Raw genomic sequence first — 20,722 nt, 5'->3', positions numbered from 1 at the left:
TGGAGGGAAAGGTTTCCATGTGAGTTAAACTGGCTAAATCTTCTCAAACACCAGTTGATTTGGATTGAAGTCATCTTATTCAGGGTCAAAATGTTCAGTAAAGAATAATGTGATGAAAACATTCAAATGGCAGGTGTTGGGGGAGAGATGGTTTCCATGGTGACTCCTGCTTCAAGAAGCCCTCACACTAATGAGTGCATCAGTTGACTCACCACAAACTCAAAGTCATCAGTTGCCAGTAACCTGCAATCCAGCCGCAGTATTAGTGCTGATGGCAGTCACCCTGTTTGAGTCATTCTCTGAGAGGTGTTTGTTTTGTCAGAAGGAGCTAATAACAGCAAGTGGGTGGTGGAGGAGGTGATGGGAGAGAGAAGGTGCAGATCAAGCTGTTGGTGGCTGGGATATGCTTTCCCTTACCTATGGAATGGCCTTTCTCTCTGCCATGGTTTTCTGACTGTCCCTCCAGGGAACCTGTGTCCTGGGTATATTCTGTCTGTGACAGAGGGGCCACTCTGCTCCTTGGGGAAGAAGAATGCTTCTTGATTAAAAAGCCAGATGAAGTTGTTATGGCCTGAAATGTGGACACCACATACTTCTTGCGTGACACCCCTTCCCTCCCGCAATGAAATATTCCTTGTTTTTGTCTTTTTTAAAACAATTTCACAAAATGATCTTCTGTTAGCAGGAATCCCTGTAATGTGACTTTTTTAATATTAATCCTAAACCTTCTTTTCATATTGTTTTATCATGAGACGGATAACATCATTTTCACCAACATTCTGAAAATTATCTAAGTAAATGTTATTCCCTTCAACATACTAGTAGTTAGTTGGGGAGATGAAATATTTATTCCAATGACATGACCATTGTACAAAACGTTTTTAGAACTCCTCTTTCAGTAGCATTAATTGCTTCTTTCATATTCCGAACTAAGTTTAATTCAACTCTATAGGAAGATATGGATACAGATGGGAATACGTTATCTTTTCACTATATTCTACTTATAACCCCTTTATGCTTGCCTTATCTTTTTCTTCCAAGTAATTAAGACTAAATATTTAGTGAGCACTCCCATTTTTATGTCAATGTCCAAGTTTGCACCTGCTTACCTATGCAGTTCTTCACTCAACTTTAACTTTAGAAACTGCCAGCACCGCCCCTCAGATCTGATATTTGCTGCTGGATATTTAGAATGCTGTGATTTGCATTGAGTAGAATTTTAGGTTTCATGGCCTAAAGCGTGAAATATAAATGAAATGGATTCCTCTTTCAGGAAATGTTTGACGTTATATTGGATGAAAATCAGCTGGAGGATGCGTGTGAACACCTGGGAGAGTACCTGGAGGCATACTGGCGTGCTACCCACACAACCAGCAGTACCCCTATGACCCCGCTGCTTGGAAGGAATTTGGGCTCCACAGCACTCTCACCATATCCCACAGCAATTTCTGGGTTACAGGTATTGTCACTTTCCACTCGTGCTTTTATAACCCAACTTTGATTAAGATTCTATAGGGAACTTGATTGGGATGGAGACTGAGATTGTCCTTCATCTGAAGAGGGAACCATGAGTGGGCATTATATATATATAAAAAAACAACTCAACTATTATTTAATCACTAGAGGTGCAGTGAATGAAAATTCATGCACTGGAGGAGGGGTCTCTCAGCCCAACCTGCCCCCTCTCTCAGTCCGGGAGCCCTCAGGGGTGGGAGGCGACCCGGCAATCAGGGGAAAGCAATGCCCCCATCATACCTTTGCTGCTGCCACTGCTGGCAGCGCAAGCCTTGGCTGGCCCTGGTTATCTGCACCTTGGGCTGGTTCTGGGCAGCTGGGCAGCCGACATCTGAGGCTTGCTTGTATCTCAGGCCAGCCCTGGGAGGCTGTGGGGCTGAGAGAACTGGGGGAACCATAGGCAGGTGCCCCAGCAGGGTTGAGGGGACTGGGTGCTTCCATCTTGTCACTGTGGGTGCAACAATCTTTAAGAGCATGGCAGTCGATTAGCATATTTCCTCCTTATTGGCTGTGGGCATTGCCATCTTTGTGAGGGCATGATAGTCAATTACCATATCCCCTCTTCATTAAATAGGACGATCTATCCTAGACAAAGTGACCCAGAAAGTGGCCCTCTTTTTAGAACTTTGCTCTCTGTTCATTTATAATGGCCTTCACTTAGGTAACTTAATCCCTCTATGCCCAGACTCTGCCAGGAAACTTAACACCTACTCCATGCAGCTGTGCGCTATTTCTCCATGTCACTTCTTAAGGATTGTACAGTAGTAAGCTAAGTCAAAGATTTGGGGACAGATGAACCTTCTGACTGCTCTTCACACGCCCTGCACCATGGGCGGTGAGGTCCTCTGGCTTGCCCAGTCAGAGCAAATAGATCTGCTCTGTTTGGAAACAAAGACTTTCCTGGGCATGTGTGGGGCCCACCTTGGTCAGTGGCTATGACAAGTGTCCTTGAGGGAAGCTGGGGATGAGCACAAGTCTCTGTCTCCCCCATGTTCTGTTGCTGCACGCAGAGCTAGATGTGGGAGCCAGAGGGTAATGATACAAAGTGAATCCTGCCTTTCTACATCAATCATTATTTACCATTTATCAAGCAGCTGCTGGAATGTGGCCAAAGCTCCAGCTGACTGAGGAACAGGTAGTCAATTGAGCCCTCTTGTATTGTGACTAGTTCTGTAATCATGGGTTATAATGACAGTCATAATTATCTTCATCGTATAGCGTCAACTCTGAGATGAATGGCACTCTCTGAAGTGCTGTTATAACGGTATTGCTTTGCTACAAAATTGCATCTTTGTAAGCAGAAAAGCTGCCATACAAATGAATAGCTTTTGAGGCCAGACACGAACATGGGAAATGTACTACTATAAAATATACATATATTCTGGATACAGTATATATTATATGTATGCACCAGGACTATTTCCTGCCTTGTTTCACTGCCTGTGTGCTGACCTGACTGTGGCATTTCCACTGACTAATTTGGGTTGGCTCCAAATTGTACATTGTGAAATGAGAAGTGGATGCATGAAGCAATATGCTTCTGTGATGTGCATAGAAATGAAATGTTGCACTTTATCTATAAAGACAACACTCCTGATTCTCATCTCTAAGAAATCCACCTGGAGTGGTTCTCCCAGTTTCAGTTGAGTTAATACGGTGCCCTTTACCCGGTGGCCTACTTCTCCTAGTAACCATGGCATTTAATTGCTAGACCCCTGGCTGAGATTAAAGGCACAGGCTGTGACTGTTGAGTGAGTTTCCTTCTTTGTGGAGGTGAGTGTCTTTTAGAGGAAACGAATCTGGGTCTTTGGTTTTATCACGATCCTGTTTCTTAACTGAGGTGACCCACCTAAGCAGGTACTCACAGCTGTGATATGTGTTTTCCTATGATTTGAAGAAAAATGTTGAATAACATTTTCTGAGCCATTAAATAAATGTCTATAGATAATTTCAATTAAGGATGTCAGAGGAATTTAGTTTTTATCTGAAGATAATTTTATATGACATTTCAGTTGAGGAAGCAAGATTTATAAATCTATCAATTAGTTGGCTACATAATTGTTGTATACTCCTTCAGAAAGATTATCTTTATGTAGGACACAGAAACAAATGGATTATTTTATGAGCACTTAATCATGTTACTCTGAACTTTATTTCCCAATAGTAAGATAATCCTCATTTTTACAACAGAATTGGAGTTGTTAAAGCCTACCTAAATATATTGAGTTCCATTCAACAGTTAACTTTCAATTCTGTATTTTAATAGGAAGCATAATCATGCAGCATTATATAATTAAATTCATAAACTATCAGGACTTTGACATCTTTGCATGGTATGTCGCAAATAAATAAAATGAAGTATTTTGAGCAGACCACTTGTGCATCAAAATTCTTCATTAAGTCAGATATCTGGGATCTTATTGTATAGATCCTACTGTTCGTACATACATTTATGTATTCTAGGTGAATGTGGCTGACATTATTTAATCAATGAACTTATCTGGTATTTTTAGAGTCAGCGTGTGAGGCACAGCAACCACTCCACAGAGAACTCTCCCATTGAAAGACGAAGTCTAATGACCTCTGATGAAAATTATCACAATGAAAGGGCTCGGAAGAGCAGGAATCGCTTGTCTTCCAGTTCCCAGCATAGCCGAGATCATTATCCTCTTGTGGAAGAAGATTACCCTGACTCATACCAGGACAGTTACAAACCCCATAGGAACCGAGGATCACCTGGGGGATATAGCCATGACTCCCGACATAGGCTTTGAGTCTGCAAGAAGCAAACAAACAAACAAAAAAAATTCATCTGTTGACAATTTGCCATAGCACTGCTAGGATAAACCAATCATCTTAACTTGGCAAGGATAGCACAGAATTTACTGTGTTTATGGGCTGCTATCGTTTGATGCTAAATAAGGGGCAAAAAAAAAAAAAGTACATCATGCCCTTAAGTCTAGATGGATATTAGATGCCCAATCATATAGACATTTTTAAGTGCAACATTTACATAACGGTACCTTTGTTTTCTTCATTAGACTCACTAGTAGACACATCAATTTGTAATTTAGAATACTTATCAAGGCACATATAAAATAATTTCCCATGCTGGAAATTCCAAATGACCAGTTCCAGTTGGAACCAATTTATAAACCAATTCCTGTTGGAATTTGGGTGAATCGACTAGAAAGTCTACTTGAGCATGTGGCGATCCATTAAAAAAAATCTGAAAAAAATACCTGATTAATGAGGATGTCAAAATATCAATAGAAGCCAAAACCAGCGATGGTATTTATTTGCTGGAAGCTAAATTTACACTTAAAGTTAGAATATATACACATTTTAATATACAGTAATGTTTCCAAAATGGCTTTTCAAACTTACCAAATGTATTGATAGTGCCAAAAGAATCTCCAATTAATACAGAAATTATACAATATTCTCATATTTTAATATTTTTTATTTCTTTCCTGGCACAGCTGTTGTTTCAAAGTGTTTTGATTTTAGTTTAGTCACTACTGTTATTTCATTTGAAGCTGGGGGGGGGGAGGGGGGGAGAAGACTCAAATTTTTTTTTGCAGTGAGAGAGAAAAGGGAAGCCCAGTTATAGCAGGTTCTGTGAGATGGAAAATGGGTGTTTCCCCTTTAATAATAAATCTGAGCACAACTACATACATCCTGGATCTGAAGTCAGGGAGTAAGGATGGGTACAGATCCTCCTGAGTGCAAAGCTAAACACCTCCAGGTGGGAATTTTTCCATCCACTTCACAAACACGGGTTCAGTATTTCCCACTAGGCACAACTGAATATTTTTCATTGCCTCACTTACTCTGTCTTTGAATATCTGAATGCTCTAGCCCTTCACCAAATTCTTTATAATTATTCTAAGGATGTTAGTTTTATATAGACACATTCAATTTTGATACTGAAAGATGGATTTGTACAAAACAATTAATTGAAAATGTGAAAACCAGTGATGAATGGAAAAGCTTGCAATGAAAAGAAACTCATTCAGAACATATTTGTTCACTAAACTTATAGCATTTTTATTGCAAAGGATTATAAAGAATTTGGAGATTGAGCTGTCTTATTTCTAATCAACACTCCTCTTCACATATTGAGTCTTCACAGTTTTTCCAGTGACTATAATTTTGGAATTGGTGACCTTCTATCTTATATTTTTAAGGAAGACTTAGATTCACTATGATCCAAGAAATTATTGAAATTGACATTTTATATAATACATAAATGTCTTTAGGAAAAGGCTCTTATTTCTAAAAGTCTACAATGCATGCATTTTTTTTCTAAAGCCCCAATTGGACCATGCATAAAAAATCCTTTTGTACTGGTACATGTCATAAAACCTATTTTTTGGAAACAATAATCCATTTTCTATTATCTTATTCCCCCCACCAAACCTTTCAATATTTAGGCTCTCAAAGCATGCACCAGTTAAATAAATTTCCTGGCCATGAAAATAAGTTTCCTATTCTTGATTAATTAATTATACATATATTAAACCCCTTATGACCTCCCCCATGCCCTCCCCTCATGTACACTGTGCATTCTCCGTTATGTTTAGCTGATGATGAGGATGCCTAAAATTGTGTAAGTTATCTCAAATATTTGATACAACTAAAAGTATGGGCTCAGTAAACTCTAAAAGTTAATATGCGTTACTGGCTTATGAAGTTCTTTTGTCATCCAGTGAAGCTCACAGGACTTTCGGTTAAGACATTTAAAAGAGCTGTATCCTTTATGCACTTTAGTAAACGTATTGTATAACCTGCCATTACTGAATACTTGGTTAGAGCACAGAAGAGCATTCTCCAGTAAACAAAAATATACTTATTACATGTACAGCACATATTTGCATGAGAAAGAAAACATTAGCCAAAATATTTTTTCTAGATGCTTTACTGGTTTCTTGTTTGTGCGCATTACAGTATTTAATTGCAAAGAGTGCACCAAGGTGTATGAATTTAGACTAGACAGCTGTTCAGCTTTTTCTGTAGTAGCATTAGCAATCTGGTCATTTAACTACTTTACAATATTTACATTTTATGGCAGGTAGCTGTAACAGTATTTACATATATTTCCTAGTCAGCAAGATTTTCATATTTTTTCAACTTTTAAAAATCACTTGTTTTTAAGGCCTCTCAAAGCCCTGTTTCTAAGTCTTCCGTGTCATGCTGATCAGAGAGAGGTCCATTCAAAATCTGCACAAACCAATATGTCACTTACCATAAAAAGTGTCCATATGTGTTTTGCTTTGCATTCTTACTCAAAAGCTAACCACCTTGGAAAGGGTATAATGTATATTTTCTTGATGGATATATTTAAAATTTTACTTTGATATGGCATATTTCCCCCCACTACTTTTGTAATATTTATCTTCTCCCAATGAATAAGAGATGCATTTTCCTTTTTTTTTTTAAAGCCTTAGACTTTATTGTGTAAATGATACTAAAATACAGATATATGCTAAATGAAAAGTTTTATTTTTGCCAAGCACATTAAGCACCTTTGGAAAATGCATAGTATTCTACAAGTACCTTGTTTTTAAGTGATTTCATTTGAAAATAGAAAATGACAAGCAGGAGAAAGAAGTCTTATAATGTTTTGAGGCTGTTTTAACTTGTAGTATAAACCACATATTCTGTGATTTTGGTTTATGTAATTTCAGAATATGTAAATTACATATTCCATCATTTCTGTCATTGACCATGTAACCATGTAGACTCATGTGATGATGTGGAAATGTAGTCCTGGTAAAAAAAAAAAAGAATGCAACTTGTCAATACTGATGTTAATTCTCAAGGCTATAATATGACTTCAATATTATACTCAACAATGTGATCTTGTTTACTCCAGTATTTAAGGGAACACTTAGAAATGTTTATAAATGACTAATGATTCTCTCTTATCTTTTTACAGTTCTATTGGAAAGAAAATTAAAATTATTAATTTAGACTGATAGTCTTTCCTAATAAGAGAGTCTTAATTATGTGATGATACTTCATTGCACTGAGTCCTTAAGGAAATGAATTTTTTAAATATAAAACCAATTCTGAGCAAATTATTTGTTCCCTTGAAATAATTTGTCAGTTACTTATTTATTATTGTTGTTTGCAAAATGTATTTTTGGAATGTCAACCTCTTTTCATACCTGCATACTTGAACTTGTCTGTTGTGTGGGGGCCTTAAAATTCATAATAGGAGCTAGGGCAGTGAAAGGGAGGGAGAGACAAAAATCATGCCAGTAGCTGGTTTGCAAATTTCAACTCTTTGAATGAACATATCATAAAATGTTGTTGAGACCCAGGATGTCAGTTAAGAATATTGCTAGGCAACCTTAATTTGCATGCTAGTATATTTTCTTAGTTATACAATTTTATTTTGGTATTTGCTAAGAATAAAACAATATAATTCCACTATAGAAATTGCCCTATATATTGATATTTATACTACCTCTTCTCTAGAGAAGACAAGCAGTCTTTAAAGAGAAAAAAATACTTTTCAATAAGTAGTGATCAAATTTATTACTATTACTGCTAACCTTGCAGCAAAGCGAAATGCATAAATTGTTAAAATATACCTTCCCTTTAGATTTTAAACTGTTTCCAAAATGCTCTTGTCACCCTTTCATTTTTTCCACATTAGTGAAGTTTTCTTTGAATGGGTTCACAATTTATTAGGAAGCAAGGTTAATTTAATAAGTCATTCATCGTAGGGAACAAATCAAACTGCAAGGGAGTTATCTTTGTGTGCAACTTGTTGTAACATCCAGCTCTAAGTCTGAAAGCTAGTAGATCCAGATACCTGATGCTTAAGTGCAGCTGGTTTGTAAATGCAAATTTTGTTGAACTTTGACTTCTCCCCTGGATACTTAGGCATTTACTGGGTAAGGATATACATTCTCTTGAACTCCTATGTCACTGAGAAAAAAAATTATAAAATATTTCAAATAAATGGGAAGGTAACCCTTATTTCTTTGCTTTTTCTGCCTTTGTCTTTCACGACAATATTGCATGTCATTTTCTTTTTAATTATATAAAACTCCTATTTGAATGACTATGTGAAGGGAAAACATTATAGGAAATTATGCAATAAAATTTGTTTTCTTAGCTCCATATACCTTTAAATATTGTTCATACTAAATTACTTACCTAAGCTGTGTCTCTAGGTCACAGAACAGTCTTAAATGACAATCATGCTCATTGTCAATACAACAGCTGTCAGACAACAAGGGTAACTTCTTTGTTGTTCATTTAAACGTCAAGTTAGTAAAAATAATAGCATTGGCTTACATAGACAGACAGAGCTACAGCATTCAAAAATTACTTTTGAAAGGTTTCTTCTTTTCTTAAAACATTCTCAAATGATATACATTCTATTACATCAGCTATTTCTGACTGCTTATGGATTATTTAATCCTAAATGCTTCATATAATTGAGGGACATTATCAGAAGACTAGGAAATTTCTCATCAGATAATCTTGACTAAGGGCTGTAACTCCCGCTAACCATGCAAAAATGTATAAATGAGTAGCAATGAGTTTTGGGGAGTCATAGTTACATATGAAACTTTCCTTTGTTTATTTTGATGTGTGTAAAATGTGTGCAGAAAATTGTAAAAAAATGTTTCTAATGAATTTGAATGGTTTTGGAAATACACTGATGCTTCCTTTTTGAAAATTGTAAGGAGTTAAAATGAGAACTATTTAAGAACCAAATGTAGCTGGCCTCTAGCTTTCAATACTTGGTAATTGTTCTTGGATTTGTTTTGAACACTTAAATTTCTCAACAAATGGCTATGTCTATATTTATGTAGGGGCCACTCTTGCCCTACTTGCATGCCACTTTTACACACTTCTAACTGAAATCAGTGTGCATCCTATATGCATTAAGGATGTATTAAAGATGCAGGATCATTAATGCTATATTGTTGCAAACTATTTTTCATATGCCTTACAATATTTTCTCGGATGTTATTAAAATGAAAGCATTTTATTGCCAAAATAAATCTATGTTGTTACTTCTCATCTGCATTAACAGTAGAAAAATAATGTAGCAAAAACATATATTGTACAGTATAAAATTATAAAAGATATATATTTTGCCAATAATATGAAAATAGATTGAGGAGAAAGAAGCACATTTGTTATAGCACAAACTTACAACAATTCCACTGTTAAAATTGGCATTGTATTTTTAAAAGGATATAGATTTAGTTCTAAGTTTTACCAGACTTATTTCATTTATCATCTTTCTAACTTGCTGCTTAATACTTTTCCAGCAATTTGCTTCAGAGCCTTGCAATCGGTGGATGTAATTTATTATACTTTATTCCCTTCCAGAAACATTAAATTTTATTTTGTGATAAGATTCATAGTATATTTACTGTTCTTATTTCTTCTTCAATCACAACTGCAAAATGGTAACAGAGAGGTAAGCTCATAGGGCTCCTCGAATTCCGGACATGTTTGAAATGTTTTCTATTTTTCACAGTCTTAAGTCAGAATGATAAATAAAAATGTCCCAGAAACTAAGAAATATTTAGGGATTCTTCAGTCTGTTTGTTTTGAATTCTATCTTGAAACATAAGTTAAAGTCGTTAGCTGTTTGTTTGTTTGTTTTTTAGGGGTGGCAGGAGGGAAAAACAGAAACTTATAAAAGCCACAAATAAAAATGGCAATTGGATGTAAAAAGATGTCCCCTACTATCCTGAGGGCTGTTGATATCCCAAGCCACTGCTATATTGCCAGCTACAAAGTGTGGGGGAGGGGAGATTCCACCTTTGGCAAGTAATTTTTTTTTCTTTCTTTAAACTTTAGCTATTATTTTGATAATTTACCCCCTTTTATTTTTCTTATATAGGTGAATGTGTAGCATTCTACAAGGCATGCTGGGTAACATATACTATGCAAATGTGTACCGTGCTGCATGTTTTGATCTCCCTCTGCTCTAGTGGCTTTAAAGGAAAAAAAATGTGTTGTTATTTTTGTGAACCAAAACATTTAACAAAGAAAATGCAGAGTGCATGCATATAGTATCCTAATTTCTATGGATTTGTTTTATGGAATTTCAATGTGTACAAACCAACTGCATTAATTTTTTTCTTTTATATAATAAATGAAAAAACACTGAAACCAGCATTATACCTCTCCTTTATATTATTTCTTACAGAGAAAGCAAAAGCCGAAATATTTACCCTGAAAACACATGTTCAATTAAATATGTTCTTTTATTGATTAAAAAATTATTATTTTTTTTTTAAGAAGGAAAGAGGGAGAGAAACAGAGAGAGAAGCATTGATGTGAAAAAGAAACATTGATCGGTTGCCAATTGTATGCAGCCCAACTTCGGATCAAACCTGCAGGACCTGGGTATGTGCCCTGACTGGAATTGAACCAGTGACCTTTTGGTACACTACATGACACTCAACCAACTGAGCCACACTGGCCAGGGCAACACAGATTCAACACAGATTCAAATGACTGTTTCCTGACTACTCTGTCAGGTGCTATGAGTGATCATACAAGAAGTACTATATTATTAGGAATTACTTGTAAGTTAAATGAATACACACATGAGACAGAATATTTTATAGTATATGTGTGGTACAGGATTGAATACAGTATAGGAAAATAAACTAGATAAACCGTATTCACAAGAAAACCTCTAAGTAATTAATTATTGTAGCAGTTACCAGTTATTTCCAAAGGTATTCTGTACCTGTAGAATTCCATATGGCTTATGGCTTGAATTTTGTGTGCTCATTGTCAGTTGTCCATGTTACAACTTGATCAGCATTTGGCTTTTCTCTAATTGCAGAGTCCAAGAAGTTGAAAATAAATGTGTAATATGTTGTTCATTATCGCTGCATTAGAATTATACAATAATTTATTGAAACCAAGTTATTTCACAAGCTTTATCACATTTATTCCATCTGACTGCCCTAGGAAATAGGCAGGACATAGATTATTAGATCCAACCTCAAGCAAAGAAACCAAAGCTCATTGGAACTTTTCTCACTAAAGTACTTAATTAAAAACATTTTTTTAATCCTCACTGGAGGATATGTTTATTGATTTTTAAAAATATATTTTATTGATATTTTACAGAGAGGAAGGGAGAGAAATAGAGAACTAGAAACGTCGATGAGAGAGAAACATCAACCAGCTGCCTCCTGCACACCCCCTACCGGGGATGTGCCCGCAACCAATGTACATGCCCTTGACCGTAATCGAACCCGGGACCCTTCAGTCCGCAGACCGACGCTCTACCACTGAGCCAAACCGGCTTCGGCTGTTTATTGATTTTTAGAGAGAGGAAGAAGGAGAGAGAGAGAGAGAGAGAGAGAGAGAGAGAGAGAGAGAGAGAGAGAGAGAAACATTGATGTGAGAGAAAAACATTGACCGGTTGCTTCCCATATGAACCCAAATGGAGGATTGAATCTGCAACCTAGGTACGTGCTCTGACTGGGAATAGAACCTGCAACCTTTTTGGTGTACAAGACAACACTCCAACCAACTGAGCCACCTATCTGGGCTCTCTGAAGTACTTTTATCTAAAATAAATACATATAGTAAATGCTTGTAAACTGGTAGTTATCTGAAGCATACAAAAGAATCCCAATGAATGTTGACTGGATGAATGGCACCTCAGTTATTGAAGTTCTGTATAAGGTTGCCCCACCTATCAAGGCATTTCAACCAATAGTCACTCTGTCAACCTGGCTGTAGGCCTGAAGCCACCTTTCTTATCACCAGCACATCTGCACTAATAAGATGGGTTGTAGAAACATCGTGCTTGATCTGTCTTACAACATGCCGATGAGAATAGTGGTTACATCATGGGCGCTAACTCTTACCTGGGTTCAAAGCCTAGATCTGGAAGGAATTAGCTATGAGCTTGAGGTAATCACTTAACTTACCAGGTTTATTTCTCTGGAGTGATTTTTCTTTTGTTTATGGGTCACATTTTCCTATTCTCTGAACAAATTAAAGACCTGATTATAGCAACATGAAACACAGAAATTATTTTGATAAAAAAAAAATCTTTGCTTTCTTGTTCATAATATCAAGAGCAGACCAGTCCTCTAAGAAAATCTGTCCTTTTAACAGGTGAAAGGATATTAGATTTAGTATGATATTGATATTAAAGTTTATTTTTAAAAATCCTAACAAATTTATTCAGTTTTACCCAGCTGATCACACATAAATTTCTTTCCTAAGATTCCTTTTCATGAAACTTTTCTCAAACATGCAATTCTTTACCTTATATCTTCTTTGACTAAAAACACATAGTATTTCCTTCCATATTAATTAAAATTCTTAACTGTTGGAAACCTTAATTTCTAATGACAATTGAAAAGTAAGTAATTAGCACTCTCTAGACTGGAAAATTTATGAATACATTTTATAACCTCTGGAAACAAAGGCTCTTTTCCTGGAAGCTATATATAGTTTTTGTTTTGTTGTAACAGGCTTACTTCACTTTGCTTTTCTTCTATAAAATCATGTGATGACCAATGCTGGAGCCTGAGTCTCTGCTCAGAAACTCTGGTGTGGGTTTTCTATTAGACGGCCTGGGACTGTCCGAGGGGGAGGCTTGTAGAATACATTCGAGGGGGAGATAACTGTAGGTCTTGGAGATGGCACCAAAGGTGGCCTTGGCAAAGTTGCCCAGAGTGGTGGTGCAGCCCAGCCAAGGTATAGCAGCCTTTGATACCCGCCGTCAGCTACAGCTTCGTGGGCACAGGGGATGAGACAAATACCAGTACCCCAGGGAGTGGGGAGGAGGCACATCAGCACAGAGCCTCAGGGCCCTTCACCTTGCAAGAGACATGTGGGATTTGATGATCTTGTCCCCTCTCCATCCCCCCGCCCCATGGCCTCCCTGCACAGGGACAATAGAGAGCCTGACCAGGAGGATGCCCCCACGGATGGCAATGGCTACCTCCTTGGGGCATTTAACACTGCAGTCAACTTGCCCCCTATGGACCCCAAAGGCCACAAATGCTTTGAACGGCATCCTGGGTCTGCTTTTGCACCAACATAATCTGCAAAACCTCATCCTTGAGGGACACCCCCAGTAAAAAGTCAATGACCTCAGATTTCTTGATGGGCAGGGAGAAGTAGATCTCCTCCAGGGACTTGATCTTCATGTCCTTGACCAGCTTGGTGACAGGGATCCACTCTTTGCCTCGGCCTTGCCTCCACGAGCTTGACCCTGGTCTCAACCTGGGCCCTGGATGCAGCCACCAAATCCTTTACCGACCCTCAGAGCCCCCCATTCATGGGCCCTGCCACCGCACCGCCTCATCTGCCATCCGATGTTTCCCCAAAGAAGAAATACTGGCAAATACATTTCATAATTTTTTAGAAACATATGCTTTCTGAACAAAGCACAACACATATTAATTAACAAGTTCAAGATTATCTAATTTGTCTGCAATAAGAAGTCAAAAGAAAACTTAAGCTTATTTAAGAATTAATTCGGTATTTTATCTTATGTGGAAATGATCTAGATATTCAAAGATTTTACTTTGATTCATCATTTATTTTAATTTGTCAAAACTCTAAGGTTTCAAGTTACCAAAAGATTTGGAGGAAGTAAGTAGACATGCCATAAAAGATAAATAATGCCAAAAAGTTCACCTAAAAAAAAAAACCTACCCGATCTACATCTATTTGTTTTACTTGTTCTTAATAATTATGTGTGGGATACTTACAAAAATGTCATCATACTAAGTTATTTTTCTTGCTGACAAGTTTGGAAACCAAGATAACATGAACTTATTTGACCAATGAACCCAAGTAGAATAAAGTAGTATAACCCTAAAGACATGCATATTTAACCACACCAAACACAAGCCAGCTTTAACATCAAATACTTTTTCAGAACACATGATCCTGATCCTGAAAAGCATTAGGATTAGTTTCTATTATATTTATGAGAATCTGAATATATAAAAACCTAAGCAACCTTTACGACCGGTCAACTGAACGACCGGTACACCAGTCACTATGATGTGCACTGGCCACCAGGGGGCAAATGCTCAATGCAGGAGCTGCCCCCTGGTTGTCAGTGTGCTCCCACAGCAACCTCCTGCAGTCCCTCTCCTGACCAGCTGGCCAACCTTCTGTGCTCCTTCCCCCTGGGTATCGGCCCCAATTGTAACTAGGAGAGAAGGCCTTGATTGGCCCAATCACCAGCCAAGCTGAGGGACCCCACCTGTGCACAATTTCATGCACCAGGCCTCTAGTTTTTATATAAGTACTTAATTTTTTAAACCAATTAAACAGATTTTTACAAACCAATTCTAACAATATCCTCCAGAAGTAAACATACATACACATATATAAACAGATGCAACCAGAGACCTGATGGTTTCTTTTTAAAATGTCAGCCCTGAGATAGGTTAAAACAATAAAGTTTAAAAAAAAAAAAAAATCCCACTAAATTATAAGATTTAGAATAAGTTAAGTTTATTCATTCAGTTGGCTAAACCTTTTTCTTATTAATATTTGTGGTGAAGACTATTAAGATTTGTATTTTTCCTTGGCAAGGAACCTTAGAGCCAGAGCAGCAGTTTGTTCTTTAAAAAAAAAAAACCCTTCTTGCACCCTAGCCGGTTTGGATCATTGGATGAAGCATTGGCCTGTGGACTGAAGGTTCGATTCTGGTCAGGGCACATGCCCAGGTTTCAGGCTCAATCTCCAATAGGGGATGTGCAGGCGGCATCTGATCAGTGATTCTCTCTCATCATTGATGCTTCTATCTCTTCCTCTGCCTTCCTCTCTGAAATCAATACAAAATATACATACATTTTTTTAAAACTTTCTTTCCTATTTTTTTCTTCAATCTTGGGAACTGAAGATTGTAAAGAAAGGTGGGATTTGAACTGCTTGTTTTGCAACCTCTAAGAGCCTTGGGTAAATCTGAATCATTTATATCTAACAAAGCCTCCAGACTGCATTTCTGGTTTTCAAAAGATTTGTGAGATAAGGACAGCTACTCTCAATTCCCCCCAATTTAGGTTGTGACTACAGTGACAGCACAGGTTGATCTACCCATTCAACAGGGTCATTCCTCACTTTCTTCTTTCCCTCTGGGCACACAGTTTAGGGGGAAAGGTTTTTAAAACATCCTGTCAGGCTCTGAGTCTGCAGCTTTCAATGGGGGCAATTTTCTAATCCAAAAGTTATCAAATCCTCTCAAATACCTTGTCAAGTTTCACGCAGGAGAAATAGTAAGATTTTAAAGCATCTGCTCAATTGGCCAATGTTTATTTTAAACTCCTTTTAGTACCTTTTTTAAAAAATGTCAATATGTCTTTCAGAATCTTCTAAATATCAAAGAATGAATTCTGTTGTCTTCAGAGAGGTTTGGGATTCTCTCTTTAAAGGAGGCCCCTTGAGATGGACTTAAAGTTTCACCTTAGTGGACATTGGAATATTAAATTATTTTGGCTTACTTGGTTCCTTTTATTAAAATGGCACAAGAGGAGGGACTAAAATGTTTTGTATATATAACCAGCTAGAGTTCCTGGGAAGGAAGTTCTGGAGAACTTGTTAGAGGAAAATTTTAAAGAAAAATTCCCCTGAAAGCTGTCACAGCCAGACAAAAGAGATGTTGTCTATCTTTGAATCATTCAGTTTTTTAGAGGTCTGTACATACCAATTGAAAAGACCCTTCTCCTTCATCTTGTTTAACATTTCTAAGATTCTCTAATTGTGCAGGTAAATAAACTAAGAATCTCAAAAGGGGCCACTCCAACTCCAAATTGTCCTTTATATCAGGGCTCATTTAGACAAATACTTAGCAGAGGATGGACCATAAATCAGCTGGCATCCCAGAATTGGATTTTTCCTGTGTAATGAGCTTAAAAACAGGGCACCCAGGATCAGAGGACCCAAGAGTAAATGTCTGAACATCAGCTGAAGGAGGGAGGTCTGGAACCGAGAGGACTCATAACTGGAATCCCAGAGCTGCTGGGGAGATGACAGAGCACACGGGGCCTGAGCAGTTGCCTTGCTCAAATCCAACAGGGGCACTGGAACTGAAGCGAAGCACTCTTTGGATCCCAGGATGCTAACACCATGTATGTCGAGGGAATTAAACAAGAGTCTGGAGGCTTTGTTAGAAATAAATGATTCAGATTTACCCAAGGCTCTTAGAGGCTGCAAACCAGAAACACAAAAAGGCAGTACCCCGAGTGTGCCGAACAAAAGAGAAAAGCGGAGGGTTCTTACAGCAGAAATGACATTCTTAAGAAGAATCAGTTTTGTTTGAAATTTCATTAAATTTATTGGAGTGACATCGGTTAATAAAATCATATAGTTTTCAAGTATATAATTTTATATAATACATCATCTGTATATTGCATTGTGTATTTACCACCCAGTCAATTCTCCTTCCATCACCATGTGTTTGACCCCCTTTACCATTTTATACCTTCCATACCCCACCCCTCTGGTAACCACCATATTGTTGTCTCTGTCTATGAGTTTTTGTTTGTCTTGTTTGTTCATTTGTTGCTCTCAGTTTTATATCCTACATACATGTGAAAGCATATGGTTCTTGACTTTTCCCATCTGACTTATTTTGCTTAGCATGGTATTCTTAAGATCCATCCATGTTGTTGCAAATGGCAGTATTTCATCTTTTTTGATGGCTGAGTAGTATCCCATCATATATATATGATGGGATACTACTCAGTATCCCATACACACACACACACACACACACACACACACACACACATGAGGCCACTTGCAGGAATATTCCTGCAATAGGGCTTCCTGCTTCCCTCTCTTCTCTGCAGCCCCACTGGCTTCTCTCCCTTCTCCCCACCCCGTTTGCTTGCTTCTCCACAGCTTTGCTCCCTTCTGCAGCGCTTGGCTTCTTTCTATGCTGTCTTCAGTCTTCACTCTGGTCCGGATAAGCAACTTAGCTGCCATTTTGATTGGGTTAATTTGCATACCCGCCCTGATTGGCTGGTCAGCGTGGCTTGTGGATGTAGCGAAGGTACAGTCAATTTGCATGTTTCTCTTTTATTAGAGAGGATATATATAAAATCTCCTTTAACCAATCATCTATCAAAGAATACTTTGATTGTTTTATGTCCTGGCCACCATGAATAATGCTGCAATGAAGATAGAGGTACATATATCTCTTTAAGAATAAATGTTTTCAACTTTGGGGGGTAGATACCCAGAAGAGGGTTTACTAGTTCACATGGTAACTCTATTCTTAATTTTTTTAGGAATCTCCATACTGTTTTCCATAGTGAATGTACCAGTTACATTCCCATAAGCAGTGAGTCCTACATTCTTAGCCTCTGAAATGGTCTGAGATAATAATCATCTAAATGAGCAGTGGTTTGGATAATGGATATCAGGTGGATTGGATACATGAACATTCTTTCCGTAGTCCTTTAGGGTGATCTGAGGATTATCTGGAGGTTTGATATATATCCAGGTTTCAGACGAGTCAAAACAAGGATAGAATTGTTTCCTCATTCCTCAACGTACTTGATTTTAGTAACTGTAGTAAGTACATTTTATTTCTTCACTTTATTCCTCAGTGAATTAACATGATAATTTTCTTTCCCTTCACATGTCTATTCTAAACTTATACTTTTTAACCACAAGCTCCAAAAGAAAAAATACTTTTCTTGCACAGTTTTTCAAAAAGAGGCATGTTTCAGTCCTCATTGCTGTACTTTGTTTTACAGGTATGAGTTTTCTAGCTCAGAAAACTAAGACAATCTGTAGGTTGTTTCATATGCTGCACTTTTTTATATGTTGAGATAAGATAGTGTATGACTAAGAAAAGTGAAGTGTTAAGGTGTAGTTTATTGTAGATTATTTAAAGTTTCATTCAACTCTTGGAGAAGGGGAGCAAAGCAATTCAAAATGCCTTTTACAGCGCCTCCCCCCCCCCCCCCCCACACACACACACACACTTCTTCTTTGTATTTTTTTTTCCAGAGAGGAAAGGAGAGAGAGTAAGGGATAGAAAAATCAATTATGGGAGAGAATAATTAATTGGCTGTCTTCTGCATGCCCCACACTGGGAATCAAGCCTGCCACCTGGGCATGTGCCCTGACTGGGAATCAAACCATAACCTCCTGGTTCATAGGTCAATGCTCAACCACCGAGCCAAGCCAGCTGGACTCTTTGTCTTCTTTTTAACCAAAATTAATGAGAATAGAATGAAATGGAGGGAGCTTTTGGGGGCTTCTTTGTGAAGGTGAAGTACATAACTTCTGTTTTTCCCCCACTTATTGCCTTTAACAAGAGTAGAGACTAATTATCATAGTTATCAGGTGACCTAGAATAAAAAACCTTAGACACAAATTCTCTGCTTTTACAAATGTGAAAATTAAAACATAAAGAGGTTAAGTAATTTGGCCAGTTTAAAAAAAAACAAAAACATTCTCTACCCAGTAAGCTATTATTTAGAACTGAAGGGCATATAAAGAGCTTTCCAGACAAGAAATGCGAAAGGAGCTCATCACCACAAACCAGAATTATATGATATGTAAAAGGATCTTCTTTAAAAAGAGAAAAAAGGAAAAAAAAAAAAAAAAAAAAAAAAAAAGGTCAATGCCCTGGCTGTTTTGGCTCAGTGGATAGAGCATCGGCCTGTGGACTGAAGGGTCCTGGGTTCGTTTCCGCTCAAGTACACATGCAGGTTGTGGGCTTAATCCCAAGTAGGGGGTGTGCAGAAGACAGCTGATCAATGATTCTCTCTCATCACTGATGTTTCTGTCTCTATCCCTCCCTCTCATTTCCTCTCCAAAAATCAATAAAAATACATTTAAAAAAAAAAAACTTAAAAAACATGAACACCCTGGCTAGTGTGACTCAGTAGTTGAGTTGTCAGCCTATGAACCAGGAGGTTGCAGTTTAATTCCTGGTCAGGGTCTATGCAGTAGGGGGCACGCAGGAGGCAGCTAATCAATGATTCTCTTTCATTATTGATGTTTTTTTCTCTCTCTCTTTTTTTCTCTGACATCAATTAATATTTGACAAAGAAGGCAAAAGCATACAATGGAATAAGAACAGTTTCTTCAATAAATGGTATTTGGAAAATTGGACAGGTACATACAAAAAAAAAGTGAAACTAGGCCACAAACTTACACCATACAGAAGATTAAACTCAAAATGGATAAAAGACTTAAATGTAAGGCATGAAACCATAAACAACCCAGAAGAAAACATAGGCAGTAAAATCTCAGGCATCTCTCATAGCAATATGTTTGCGGATATATCTCCTTGAGCAGGTTAACAAGGGAAAACAAACAAACAAAGGAGACTACATCAAACTTAAAAGCTTTTGCACAGCGAAAGAAACCATCAACAAATTGAAAAGGACACCCACTGAATGGAAAAGGTATTTGCCAATTATATATCTGATAAGGGGTTAATTTCCAAAAATATTTATAGAACTTAACAACTCAACACCAGAAAGACAAACAACCCAATTAAAAATTGGGCAAAGGACCTGAATAGATACTAGTACTTCTCCGAAAGGACATACAGATGGCCAATAGACAGAAAAAAAAAATATTTAATGTCACTATCATCCAATTAAAACCACAATGAGGCATCACCTCAGACATGTCAGATTGGCTATCATGAACAAATGACAAGTGCTGGCAAGGATGTGGAGAAAAGGGAATCTGTTGGTGGGAATGCAGACTGGTGTAGCCACTGTGGAAAAACAGTATGACATTTCCTCAAAAAATTAAAAATGGAACTGCCTTTTGACCCAGAGATCCCACTTCTTGGAATATATGCAACCCTATATTCATTGCAGCACTATTACAATAGCCAAGATCTGAAAACAGCACAAGTGCTAATTAGTAGATAAGTGGATTAAAAAGAGGTGGTACACTTACACAATAGAAAACTAGCTGGCCGTAAAAAAGAAGAAACTCTTGCCTTTTGCAACAGCATAGATGGACCTGAAGATTATTATGCTAAGTGAAATAATACAGAGAAAGACAAATACCATATGATCTCACTTATATGTGGAATCTAATGACCAAAATAAATCAATGAAAAAAAAAAAAAAAGAAACAGAGTTATGGATACATGGAATAGACTGACAGCTGTCACCAGATGAAAGAAAGTGAAGAGATTAAGCAAAAACAAACAAACAAACAAAAAACACACACACAC

The 20,722-nt window shown here is 37.4% G+C and overlaps 1 protein-coding gene and 1 pseudogene across 8 annotated transcripts in view; one reads left to right on the top strand and one right to left on the bottom strand.

Moving 5' to 3' along the window:
• CACNB4 (calcium voltage-gated channel auxiliary subunit beta 4) overlaps window positions 1-10,677 on the top strand; it is a gene marked incomplete at its 5' end in the record, with an annotated part of 213,115 nt that extends 202,438 nt beyond the window's left edge. For all 7 annotated transcript variants that reach the window (XM_084893042.1, XM_084893043.1, XM_084893046.1 and 4 more), the window contains 2 exons: window positions 1,274-1,459; window positions 4,029-10,677. In XM_084893042.1, the coding sequence (XP_084749168.1) occupies window positions 1,274-1,459; window positions 4,029-4,289 (447 nt within the window). In that variant the 3' untranslated portion in view covers window positions 4,290-10,677. The remainder of the gene's footprint in view (window positions 1-1,273; window positions 1,460-4,028) is intronic.
• A 2,356-nt stretch (window positions 10,678-13,033) lies between these two features.
• Window positions 13,034-13,856, bottom strand: LOC311626957 (small ribosomal subunit protein uS5-like; annotated as a pseudogene). Its single transcript has 2 exons — window positions 13,842-13,856; window positions 13,034-13,756 (listed from the first exon to the last, which is right to left on the bottom strand). The product of its transcript is annotated as a small ribosomal subunit protein uS5-like (transcript).
• Between the last annotated feature and the right edge of the window lie 6,866 nt (window positions 13,857-20,722).

This window comes from Pipistrellus hanaki, assembly GCF_964339955.1.
Source record: "Pipistrellus hanaki genome assembly, chromosome: 8".
Classification (NCBI taxonomy): domain Eukaryota; kingdom Metazoa; phylum Chordata; class Mammalia; order Chiroptera; family Vespertilionidae; genus Pipistrellus; species Pipistrellus hanaki.
The sequence above is the reverse complement of the archived record's forward strand: the minus strand, read 5'-3'. Positions and strand labels throughout refer to the sequence as shown.